The 13,549-nt window shown below is 34.2% G+C and overlaps 1 protein-coding gene across 1 annotated transcript in view; it reads left to right on the top strand.

Moving 5' to 3' along the window:
• The window catches only part of TMPRSS15 (transmembrane serine protease 15), a 120,051-nt gene that overhangs the window by 22,724 nt on the left and 83,778 nt on the right, over positions 1-13,549 (top strand). Inside the window, exons 7-8 of the mRNA XM_058731782.1 lie at positions 4,604-4,735; positions 10,926-11,034. Coding sequence (XP_058587765.1) covers positions 4,604-4,735; positions 10,926-11,034 — 241 coding nt within the window. The remainder of the gene's footprint in view (positions 1-4,603; positions 4,736-10,925; positions 11,035-13,549) is intronic.

Here is a 13,549-nt window from a genome sequence, read left to right as displayed (position 1 = left end):
AACTTGAAAACCACAGTTTCCAAGCAGTAATTTATTATGAATATGCCTTTCAGGGATGTTAAGTTTATTCTCATCTTTATGTGCCTGGAAGACAGAGTTTGAGAAAAATCAACAAATGCATGCATCATATACCTGGCATTAGTGCTATTATAAATTCTGCCAAAGAGAATTTTTGTATGATAGCGGGTACAAAGTCCATGAGGATTATGTCCTATTGTTCAACTGCCTTTGTTGCCAATTACTGTAAAGTTTTATTAACCCATTTGGAACACTGGAGGAGGGAGATGGGAACCGGGATTGAATTCCACTGATTGATTTCTTGGCTGCTACAGCCAAGAGGGGCTGTTCTGGGCGATTGTTCAAATGCTTGAAGGATTTCTAGAATATAGCTTGTTCTAGTCTTTTGTTGCTTACTACGTAGGCAATGATTGCAGAAAAACAAAAGTTTCACTATTTTGGACTTTCTCAGTCTCATACAAAATGCAATCTTGCTCCAATACTACTATGTGGAGGGGATTGGGGATTGGAAGAAAAGAATTGGCTGATTTAGTAAAGAACATGAAATTGGGTCAAGAGAAGCTAAGGTAGAATTACACTCTTCAGTTGAATTGCCCAAGGACTAAGACACAGGGACTTTATCCAACGCCAAATGGAACTTTAAGTATTTTTCTTTCTCTGCATTTGAGAGAACAGCATGTATATTGCTAAGCACACTCCTAAAACATCCCTTTGCATATGACACCAGAACTGTTAAAGTATTTTTCCACTGTAGTTTCATTTGGATTGACCAGCCATGGTCTTGCTAAAAAGATGAAATTAGTTATATCGAAGTTGATAAGAATTTCTGTAAGGGGATATCTATTTTGCCAATACAGTGTAGAGAAATAAACTTAGTCTCTAAAGGCAGGCATACATGGATTCAGACTTCACTTTCACTGCTAAGTATGTTAGAAGGGCCTTGGGCTGAACTTGTCTCAAACAGCTTTGTCCACCAAGAATTATTATCTCCATTTAAGTAACAGGAAAAATAAAAATCCAAGATTTCCAAAACATGATTTAAAAATTATTATCTTGTAGGTAACACTCCTTGTAATTGGTTTCAAAAACAAAATAAATGGATTTCTGTCTTCTTATCCTCTACCTGCCTAGTACAGCGCCTGCACAAAGTAAGCACAGGAGATTCCTCACCACAAATCACTGAAAATTGTTGTGGCTTTGGATCATTCTGTAGTTATCACATTCGGTTTATACTGAATCCTTCATGGTACAAATATAAATGGACAATTAAAACTTTCCATTTGCAGAATCCTAAATAATACTAATTAATAGGTAGGTTCTTACAAAATGCCAAAAGAAAAATAGTATGCCAATGATAAAATACCATATAGATATGCAAATGCATGCACACCTTTTTTGCCCACTCAAGATAACAGTAATTAATATTCAGGTAATTTGTTCTAGTAAACAGAGCCAATTATTATTCTCTCTGTGCACATTTCTTTAAATATAGTTATTTAACTCCTTTCCTAGAAATTCCCTATTGAGAAGTACAGTACAGACTTCTTAAAAGAGAAATACCAGAGCAAAAAATTGTGGAATGAAATGGCAAACAAAGTAGTACACAAATTGAAGAACTCTAGTTTTAAGAATGGAAGGTCATTTTTAAAAACTGGCTAATTTCTGTGAAAGTTAATGTAGTGAATCGTTTTGTTGGAAATTATCATCATATATGTGTATACAAGGAGATGAAAGGAAGACAGAACACAAGGTAAAAATACAATCTGATAAAATCTCCAAATGTTCCATCCTTATGTAACAATTATATTTATATTTTCTATATCAGTTTTGATATGAACTTCTCTTTCTTCATGGACCAAGGCAGCTGAAAGGTTCTTGTGAAACAGAGTCTGGGAAAATAGAGTACAACCCAAACTAGAGTACCTAATATTTCCACCTTCAAATCAAAATACTTCAAGTTAGAATCATTTTCTAATCCCCCCAGGGGTTCCTCTTATAATTACTATGGTGACTAATGACCATGAATAATTCAATGGGCCACTCCAAAAGTGTCCTTTTTTCCACCTCTCCAGTCAGGAGCACATCTAGTCACCAAAATTCATCTATTCCACTTGTAAAATAGCAATTGTACTCTCCTCTACCAGGGCAAAGTTCCTACCCTTATGCACTAGTAGGAGCTCGTCAGAGTTCCAATCCTTAACCACTTTCACCTTGACCATAAAAACAGCTTCTTAGTTGGCCTCCTTACTCTACTTGATTTTCCACTTGGTCCACTTGGTCATTAAGGGTTGCCTTAATGACACATGGACTGACTATACCACACATATGCAAAAAATTTCAGAAAAAATATTTCCGTCATTTAACAAAAATTAAAGAAAAGTCTTTTAGACTTGACACCAAACTCCCTTCCTGCCATGGCCTTCACAAATATCGAGATAAGTTTAGACTTACCTGTGTTCCATATATTGATGTGTTTTGTCACATCACCATGTATGCATTCCATATATCCCTCTTCCTGGTACATTTCTAAGCATCCTTTAAAACCTAGTTTATATGAAGATGTTTTCAGTTTCTGACTCAAAAGGAAAATAATTGCGTAACCCTTGGTGCTCCCATTGCACTTTTTTATACCTCTTTAAAAAGAAATTAATGAACTAGTTTTTCACTAAAGTCCAAGCTTCATGAGAATAGAGGCTATGTCTTAGTCATCCTTTTATCTCCATTCCTTAAAAATTTTTGACCTAAATAAACAATAAATACTTGTGTAGTGAATAAATGATCATTAATAAGATCAAAAGATCCCAATTGTTATCACTTGCAAGTGTGGCTTTGATGCTCAATCTGTAGAGTTCAGTAAGCCACAGACAGACATGTGAATCATCATGAAGTTCCCATGAGAAGCATTAGGACAGACAAAATTATACATCTTCTTAGCTCTATTCCTCAATTGTTCCTTTAAATGCTAAATACTTAGAATTCTATTAACTACTGTTAAAATTATATATTGATTTCCTAGAATAATGCTTTTTTGTTATTTAGCAAGCATTTATGGAATACTATCAATGCTACGCCTTTCTTAGATCAGGGATTCAATGACTAAGGACTCTTATGTAAGTATCCCATATATATCAACAGTTGTAATATGCTTTTGGGCTTATTCAATACCACGTTTACCATTTTTTTATTCCCTTAAATGGGGGTGCTCTGTCCTTTACAATGGCTGTGATCTTTATCGTGTCCTGTTTTAGATGTTAGGTGATCGATCCATGAATTTCCCACTGGTTTATATTCATTTTAATTAGAGCCAATTACAAAAGTCTAATTTAGTTGAATATATCCCCAGCAATACTGTCCATAAATGTCCCAAAGTAGGTATTACCTTAGTAGATTAATTGACACATGCACTTTCATTTTCCCAATTAATTTTGTGGAACACAAGGAGAAATTTCAGAATCAAATATATTTTAAAAACCCAGCAGATGGCAGTGCAGTGCAGAATATTCCATTTTTAAGAATCGCACTTAATTTTTCCAAGTTAATTTCTAGAAGTAAAATGTGTTTCTTTTTTTTTTTTTTAATTTTTTTTTCAACGTTTTTTATTTATTTTTGGGACAGAGAGAGACAGAGCATGAACGGGGGAGGGGCAGAGAGAGAGGGAGACACAGAATCGGAAACAGGCTCCAGGCTCCGAGCCATCAGCCCAGAGCCATCAGCCCAGAGCCATCAGCCCAGAGCCATCAGCCCAGAGCCTGACGCGGGGCTCGAACTCACGAACCGCGAGATCGTGACCTGGCTGAAGTCGGACGCTTAACCGACTGCGCCACCCAGGCGCCCCAGTAAAATGTGTTTCTTGATCCACGCCTGCATGTAGGCATATGGAAGAGGAGCAGGTGAAGCACAAGACAGGCTGAGGAGAGCAAATGGATCAGATTCTGGTCAGAGAATGGCATAGAATTCTTCAGGGCAATGTTTGTATCTTTCCCACTAAGAATCTCTGACTCAAGAAGCAAAGAAATACTGAATGGAAATAGCGATTGGGTTTATTCACTGCTCAATGTAGCCATGCACTGGGAATTTTAAGTGTTTTATTCTACTATAAAATGGCCATCACCAACAAATTTTGTTCTGCAGAATGTAAACGTTACTTCAGCCCCCATATTTTCAAAATAATAAGTTTATAAGTAAATGAAATGGTTACTGGATACTGCAGTTAATGTGAAAAACATTCCAACAAATTGCCCCGCAGAACACGTATAAACAATCGTAGGAGGTGTAATCATTAGGAGCTAAATGTCCAAACTATAGTATTAATTTATCAAGGTTAAAATCAAGAAATTAAACATTCATATTCAACATCTATGAAGGAATATATATCTTCTTTTCCAAATTTAAAATTCTAAACTTCTTTTACAAATGACTAATTAATTAAATGAAATGAATATTTACTTTGGAAATTGAAATACATGCTCTGAGTAAAGACCTAAATGACAAAAAATACGTAATAAATATCCAAACGTTGTACATATGGTTGGCAATTAAATGTACTATGCAAGAAATTTACAAATTCAATCTTTTTTTTCTAAAGGAAATGTCTCAATAGAATGCCTTCCTGGTTCTAGTCCTTGTGCTGATGCTGTAAAGTGCATAGCAAATGATTTATTTTGTGATGGAGAAATTAACTGTCCAGATGGCTCTGATGAAGACAATGACACTTGTGGTAAGTAACGTCCCCCACATTTTCTCACCCCACTGCTTCTTCATCCTCCCTCACTGTGTACACACAAACACATATCCCTCAGATACCAGAAACTACTGGAGAAAGAGATATTCCAGTACACATGATTATAATTTAATACAAAATCTAAAAAAAATAATTATATTAATATTTTTCTAATCTATTTTATGCAATATTAGACACTGATTAAGTGGAATTCTATTTGATGTTTATGGAAACAATGCTGTAATTAATGTCTGTCATAAATGAGGGAAGAGAATGTCATTGTTTCTCATCCTTTAATAAACTACTCCAAACTATTATGAATTTGAATGCACTTTCATGTTTTTTTAGCATTACACCATAATATCAATCTTTTTTGTGTGTGTGATTTCAATGGCTTCTAACTCAGTAATTGCTGCTCCTTAATTTTGATTGTTGCTTTTATTTGATCTTTGACATGGAGACAAGTAACAAAAAATGTACTTGAGTTGTAGTTCTATGAATAATAGAAACAGTTATGAATAAGATCTTGTCTTATGAATAAAACATCCATGTTTTATTTGTAAACTTTGGCATCTGTTTTAAGTGTTATTATTATTATTATTATACACTTAAGTAGTACTTACTATATGCCAAGCATGACTCTAAGTGATTTAAACATATTTACTTTTTGACTTACTTCATTTGATAGTTGGGCAGCATATATATGAAAGATTATCACATAACTACAAATATAGATTGATAAGCAAGGTGAAGAATTATATGAACAATTCTAATTTATAATTTTTTCTTAAACAAACAGAAAGCATGAATTGAACACATCTTTGGTGTGGTTTATAATCAGTCTTAAAATTGACCATGAGCACAATTAGTTCCTGAAATGTACAAAGGTTGTAGTTACAACTTTCTACACTTGCTCTTCCTTTATTTGTTGCATTTTGTGCTTCTTGTATGACATTAATTGAAGATGGGTGCTCCAAAAACAAGCAAAGCTTAAAAAGTTACCTATCCACTCGGTACTCACTTTAAAAGACAGGCAGTTGGCCTGTTTTCCAGGAGCGACTCAAAAAAGGCAACTTGACTAAAGAGGCTTCTACTAAGCAATCCCAATTCAAATGTTCTTTGATAAAATTCAAACCTTCAAAGTTTAACTACATACTTTGAAGTGCACTCAGAGCATATTGGAAGAAAGTGCAGGCTACAGAATATTTTTTAATCTATTTTATATAACTAAGTTACTCAAAGAAGAAGAAAGCAACATTCTTTTTTTGCTATGGTTTCCAGGCAGTTTCCAAAAGCTTTTCAGGGAGAATATGATACAAGTGTGCCATCATGAGGTAACAAAGGTGATGTTTCTTAATATTTCGAAAAGAATAATGAATGCCAAAGTTAGACACATAGCTTTAAGCCTATATAATGATAATTGATAAACTTAAGTAGAGGGAAATATGTAAGATGAGTTCAATAATCAGAAAATGTACTACGCCTATTAATATTTGGTCTTCAATGTCATGGAATTAATAACGTTCATGGTAAAGTAATGTCAGTGCATCTCCAAAAATAACCGTGGAAGTATCATGTTAGTGTAACAATTTGTCCTAAAATAAGTTACAGGTCATGAATTCTTTTTCCAAGTCACTATAAATTAATGGCATGAGCCTTGGCATTAGAACTGAATTAATTCTTTAAATTGGCCTTAAGTACATATCAGACTGCATTTTTAGTTTTCAACGTCATGGAGGTTTTGTGTTAAGTGAACTTGAGTATCAACAAACCATCCATGCCACTAACTTTCTTAAGTCTCTAGATGCTCATTTTTCATTTTTATTGGCTCTCTTCGCTATTTGATTTTTAAAATTAGCATTATATTTATCTTGGAAAACAAATTTAAAGCCTTTGTGGAATAAATGTGGACTAATCAATCAGTTAATCTATCCTTATCCAGCTAGGATCCAGGCCTATAAGTTGTTTTGTTCATCATTCATCCTTAATGATGGTGAGCCCAAAAGCCTAGCGCACTTCACCTCAGCACCAACCTGATCATCTAATAGCATAATTTCTATGTGAAAGCTTGTGTCCATCAATCTACATTCCCAAAAAATTAATTTAAGAGAATTCTCTATGAAATTGACCCTTGTGCACTCTCTCTTTCTTTTTTCTCCAGTTGTGAGCTCTAATTCTAGTATGTGTTATTAATAGAGTCACATTAATGTTGACTTCCTCACATAGCTTCCTTTTTTAGTCTTTAGTTATTTAGGTCTTACGCAACTTATAGCTGACTGTAGCTGAACCAAGAGTTTTTAAAATTGTTTTTCTCCTCTGATTAGAATGGCATCAGCAGGAAAGTTCGCTTTTTAGCTGACCTATGAGAAGGAAAGATGCTGACTCACAGCCTTTAGACCAATGTTCAGACCTATTTGGAAGTTGTCAACCGTCTCTATAGATTGTTTGCATGCCTCTGTATGTGTGCACAATAGACCTCGGTGGATGGGCATAGATCATGTTTGTTTTATATATCCTGGAGAGTTCAGTTCCCTACGCAAGCGCACAACTAGTAAATATTCAGCCAGCAGAGGGAGCTCTCAGTAGGTTCTGAGAGCATAACTTTTAGGAATCCCCTCCCATTACAGGCTCCTTTCAGAGAGCTCAGTAAATGCCTGATATTATTTGACAGGGTTATTTATCTCCCACTCAGGATTTTTTTTTTCATGCTGCACCGTAAATCACTATGCAGTCTAAAAAGTCATAATCCTGAACGCCAGTTATCATACTTATCCATGGCTGGGTTGGATCTATTTTGCTGAAAGGCTATCCCCCTTTATTGTCTTGTGTAATATTAGGTTCTCCAGAAACGTCCTGAAATTAAATGAAAGAATGTATGAGAAGGCCCCTAGAACAAGTCGACACCTTGAAATAATAATATTTTGGCATTCTGAACATTTCTATTATAAGTACCTCAATACTATCGTGGTTTTTGTTTTTGTTTTTTAAATGCTTTCAGAATATTCTTCTCAAGAATACTCTTACAGTCACATGCAAGAATTCATCAATGACCCTTTAGACCAGAACTGGATGTGCAGATTGTCCATTCCTACTGAAAGTCAGCAAATTCATAGCACACTGGAAAAAATTGATCATATTTCTAAGGATAGGCTAAGTACTATGGTAAACAATCTTCGCAATTTAAGATAGTAACAGTTTATTTATCACGTCCTGATCCAAGGGGCTGCCCTCTGTGTAGGCATCCAGGAAACCAGCTCCTTTCTCATCCCCTCTGTCTCTTGTCCTCCCCTGGATCCTTTGCAACCCACTGACAGACAAGGAAGACTGTCTCAGAAGATCTTTTTAGGAATCACATCTGGAAATAAACATAATGACTTCCGCAAGAGTTTCATGGCCAGGATCTGTCACATGGCCCATTATTGGAAGTGCAGCCTGGTGATGGACACAGAAGGGACTGAAAAAGGGTGTGACAAACCTACAACTATCCTGCCACCAGGGACATAACTCAGGTTGTTGGAAAACTTTGAATTTTGTTGTACAACACAGAGCCGCTGATCCACCTCCCAAATGTGTAGTGAATGGGTATGCAGAAGTGAAGAATCCCTAAAATGTTTCCAGATTTGCGAGTTGCTTTTATAAATTCTTAAGCCAGTCCTGTTTTGTTCCCTTTTCCTTCTATCTTTTTTGCTTCTTTCTATTTATCATAGAATTCTTTTGCAATGTGCCCTATTTTAATTTTAAGAACAGTGAAAATTATGGAATTTTTTTAAAAATCCTGTTTCTTCTTTTATTTACAGTTCTGCACACACATTAAGTTCAAAGAGTAAATGATAACATCACCATAGCTGTATATATTGAGGTATCAGGTAGTGTACCGCTGTATGCTCAGGAGTAAGAATGCCTGGCTTTGAATTGTCACTAATAATCTGGGAAAACTTTTGCTAGTTACTTAACCCCTCTGTGCCTCACTTTTCCCACCCATAACTTTGTAAGGTTGTTGTGAAGATCACATTAATACATACATAACACCTTTACAATAGTGACTGGCACATAGTAAATACTCCATCAATTATAGCAGTTACATTTTAGGACTGTCAAGATTGATTGCTCATCAAATATAAACTGTTTAAAATAACAGTGGACTTGCTTGCACTGCCTGTAATCTTGAAGTCCATATGCTTTTTTGACAAAGTGATTGGAAGGCTCCATATATCACCTAAAATATAAGCTGGCACTATTTTCACTTTTCTAGTCATTGAAGCTAAGGGATTAATTGTCCCATTTATTTGGCATGGTTTGCAGAGAGTTGAGGGTGAATGAGAGGTTTCCTTTTACAACTAGAAAATTACTTAAATCCGCATTAAATAATCAGATATTTTGCTCTTTATTTTCAAATCATACAAATTATCCTTAATCATCTTTATTTGCTCCAGTAAGAAATACACATAAGGAGATTCAGTTCTCTCAACAAGTCACAGTACTCTGCATTTCCTTTCCCAGATCTCCGAAGATTTTTCAGTGCTTAATGCTTCTATCTTAGATTATCTTTTCTGTTCTCCAAGTTTGTTGCTTATTTGTTGTTTTGTTTTTTGTCTTCAGCTGGGAGTCAGGTTATCAAGTTATAATCCAGTGCAATTAATTCCTAGCTCATTGTTTTTAAACAGACTGAGTCTTACAATTTACAATCTTACACTCTTACAATCATAAAGTGATTTCTTATGCTTTTAAAAAAAATGCCAAAAATAGCAAAAAGCCAACCAAAAGCAAGAGAGTTCTGCCAATATTTCTATATGCTGTTTAATTTGTCAATTTTTTCCTTTGTCCATATAAAATATTTGTTGTCCTATAATAGCTTGTATTTAATTACTTGACAGAAATGTTGTATAATGTTACAATGAGGTTTTCCACCCATTAGCTTATTCTAAGTCTCACGTTCTAAGAGCAGCAATTTAATTTTAGTAATATTTTTTAATCTCCCTATCCTCCATTCTTCTGGCCTATAAGGAATTAACAACCTACCAATAGAAAAAGGACACATTCTAGGAGTAATTATTTTAAAATGTAGTATCAAGAGTATTAAGTAAAAGTATATAGAAAATAATCTAATTTCTAAAAAAATTAGAGATTGTGAAAAAATGGCTTTTATTTTTTAACACATAGTATGCATTGTAACTGTAAGGGGAACACAAAAGTTAGTGAGGTATGGTTCCTGGTTTATGCCTTCAGTAAGATTTTAAACTAGCTGGAAATGATTCAGATATAAGTTAAAGACAACTAATAACATGAGACATCAAAGAGAGTATATGAAGTAAATATGCTACAAGAATTAAAAGAGGAAAATGAGTAGTCATGAAACACAGAAGACATATTCAGGAATACTGAATGACAATATTGAGATAGCAAATTCATACAAAAGAAGCAAGAAGTTTAAAAGATGGGTGGAATAGATCAGATGGATGGAATTTGCTACAGGCCACTGGCACCACATATATCATTTGCCTGGCCATATTGTGATCATTTTCAGGAGGACATAGCACAGAATGCATATATTTAAAATTCACCCTTGCTCCAATTTAATCAGGAAAATAAGACCAAAAAATAGTAGCTATTTGTCTAAATTAGGAGTTTATAATTCAAATATATTTATTTCCTTAAAAATGTGAAAAAATAGGGACACCTGGGTGGCTCAGTTGGTTAAGTGTCCTACTTGGGCTCAGGTCATGATCTTGCAGTTTGGGAGTTCGAGTCCCGCATCAGGATCCGTGCTAACAACTCAGAACATGAAGCCTGCTTCGGATTCTGTGTCTCTCCTCTCTCTGCCTCTCCCATGCACTGCTCTGTCTCTCTCTATCTCTCAATAATAAATAAACATTAAAAAATTTTTTTGAAAGGTACTCACTTTAAAAAAAAAATGTGACAAATACTAAAAATGCAGTTTAGGTATGGGCATTTAGAAGTAAAATGCTTTTCTAAAGGAATCTATGGTGAGTTATGAGCAAGTATATGAAAATTGGCAATAGATTTTAAACATGAGATCTGATCTACTCCTATTGGATCATTTCAGTCATACAGATTCAGTCATAACTGTTCTGTGAAGGGTTCATTAGCCAATTTGAATCCCATTTCACTTGATAAAACTTCCCAGGACTGCTTTTTGTCTAACACAACTTCTCATTTTTTTCCACAGCCACAGCTTGTGATGGCAGGTTTTTGTTGACTGGAACTTCTGGGTCCTTCCAGGCTGTTCATTACCCAAAGCCTTCTAAATCAAGTGTTGTTTGCCAGTGGATTATATGGTAATATATCATCTTCTATTCCCTGTTGTTAAGTCATAAAGTCTTTCCGATACAATAAGTCTTACCACCTATTGTAGTCTATTTTTTAACAATCATTTTCACTGGCTATGAAGCAGTCTTCCCAACTGATAACCTGTCCTAGAAGTTTCTCTCTCATTCTTCAAAAAGGTGTTCTATCCTATGGGTAATACTGTCTAATTAATGGGGCCATCGTAGGATTCTGTGGCAAACTTTTCCCCCCTTATGATTGGCACAAATCAAGGGTTGCCAAAGGGAACAGCATACATTTATATCTATATACTGCAATATATAATATTTCCCATTACTTGCATCCTGGCCACCAAGGATTCTTTTCTCATTATGCCAGCATCTATATGAAAATGTCCTCTGATGTGATTTAGTCATGGCAGATTAAGAGTTGGGGACACCCTCTATACACATCCTACTAGACAATAGTAGCTAGATCTTGAATAACACTAAGATCAGTTAGCATGTCAAATACATGATACTGACCTCCAAGCTCTTAATTCAATCCACTAATTCAATCATTATGATGATCCAAATAATTAAACTGCTGAAGACTGATTGACCTTAATGTTTATCTAAGCATTTTGCACACAGGAGCAGAATCTGATGTTCCTCCCAGATTCCAAAGGAAAATAATTTGTACTCAAATAAATAAAAGCAAAGCTGAAATAAACTCATTATAACTTTTTAAGTTCAGTTTAAATAAGTTAATGAGAAATATAAATTAAAAAAAAATCATCTTAAGCCACTGATCATTTTTCTCCACAGAGCATGAAGAATAAACATTCTCTGGAATTCACTTTGATAAATGACATTCTAGTTAGTTCATTTCTCTTAACAGCTGGGTAGGACTGTGGTTTCCTGATCCAACTTACTGTATAATAGTTTTAATCATTGTGATGACTACTAGAAAACTAGGAGAATCAACATTACGACTGATTAAAGAAGGTTATAAGGCAATGCCAAACACATTCTTGCCAACCATGTATGATAGAAAATGGTTCCATAAAGATTCACAGTGTTGTTTCCCAGTGTAGACATACCCCAGAGATAAGATGGGATATGAAGGGAAATTCATATTTCCCTTCAAATTCATGAAGGGAAGAACATTTTGTTCTCTTTAAATAATTTCTATTTTGGAGTTCAGCCACATGTAAGATATGTTTTCATGCTCTAGACAACATGTTACTTGTATGCCAAAGATAAGATTTTGTATTAAAAATGACAGCTCACTTGTCAAGTGAAGAATTAACCAATTTGGGGGATATTGTTTCTAATAGGATCAGATCAAATTTAAAAAGAAGCATTTATAAATGGCTATTAGCATTGATTATAAGTAAAATAAAAATATTCTATTCCTTACTTAAAATGTCAGCAGAAAGGTTTAGAAAAATCTTAAATTACTTTCTCTGAAAATGGAAAGAACATGAATCCTAAATTATTTCTTCATGTAATCTTTGAAATTTTATTCACACCAAATAAATATAATTTAATTGTTAAATTTAATTGTTAAATGCTTAATAAAACTGGATCAAACTTGTAGGAGAGTTTATAAGGAGAACCCAACAAACTTTTGCCATAGTAGTAATATCATTTATGTAACAATCACACTATGTTAATTAAGGATTTGTATGGTTCTATTCTTTTTTACTTTTTTTTCCATTACTTAATTTTTAAAACCATTTTTAAGAAATACACCATTAGTGCAGCAATGATTTCTAAACCCCAAAGGACCTAAAATGTTACCCTAAACACTGTACTTCAAGATGAAATCATGAATTAATTAATCATATAAACAACCTAAGTATTTTGTTTTTCTTCTTGAAACTGATTACTACAATGGTGATGCATTGTCTTTGATAGCTTGTTTTTCCTAATGATGATCAAAGGGGGTCATAAAGATAATCATGTTTCCTATAAGCTTGAAGACCATTAAATGGTGGAGAAATGTTTAAGATGCAATTAAACTATATTTTGGGCTAGACCAGCCCATCGTTGGAATTATATTAAAACTACATTTAGCAGAGAATCAAATATGAAGAATATGAGCACTCGAGACAATCTGTATGAATTCAAATCTTCCCTCTACAGATTCAAAATATGTGATCTCTAGCTAATAACTAAATCTCTTTGACCCAAAATTTCTACATCCTTAGAGTTCAACATCTCTAAATTCAGAGGCCAAAGTCATTATTAAATGGAGTAATGATTGTAAAGGGCTTAGCCCCATATTAAATTATCAAAAAAACTGGGCTTTAAAAAGATTAGCTATTGATACAAAAATACAAAATGCATAAGTTATATTTAGAAAAATACCCATTCCCTTAAAAATCAGAAGATAACCATGTCTACATTATAAAAAATAGATATTATATTTTCTAATTAGTCTTCTATCTATAAATGACCAAATTTTTATTGCAAGTTGGCTTTTCTGAGTCAGAAGAAATACTCACTAGTTTCTCTCTTGTACCTTCAACTTTATACATAA

Source organism: Neofelis nebulosa, chromosome 5, assembly GCF_028018385.1.
Source record: "Neofelis nebulosa isolate mNeoNeb1 chromosome 5, mNeoNeb1.pri, whole genome shotgun sequence".
Taxonomy (NCBI): domain Eukaryota; kingdom Metazoa; phylum Chordata; class Mammalia; order Carnivora; family Felidae; genus Neofelis; species Neofelis nebulosa.
This window is presented reverse-complemented; position numbering and strand designations above follow the sequence as displayed.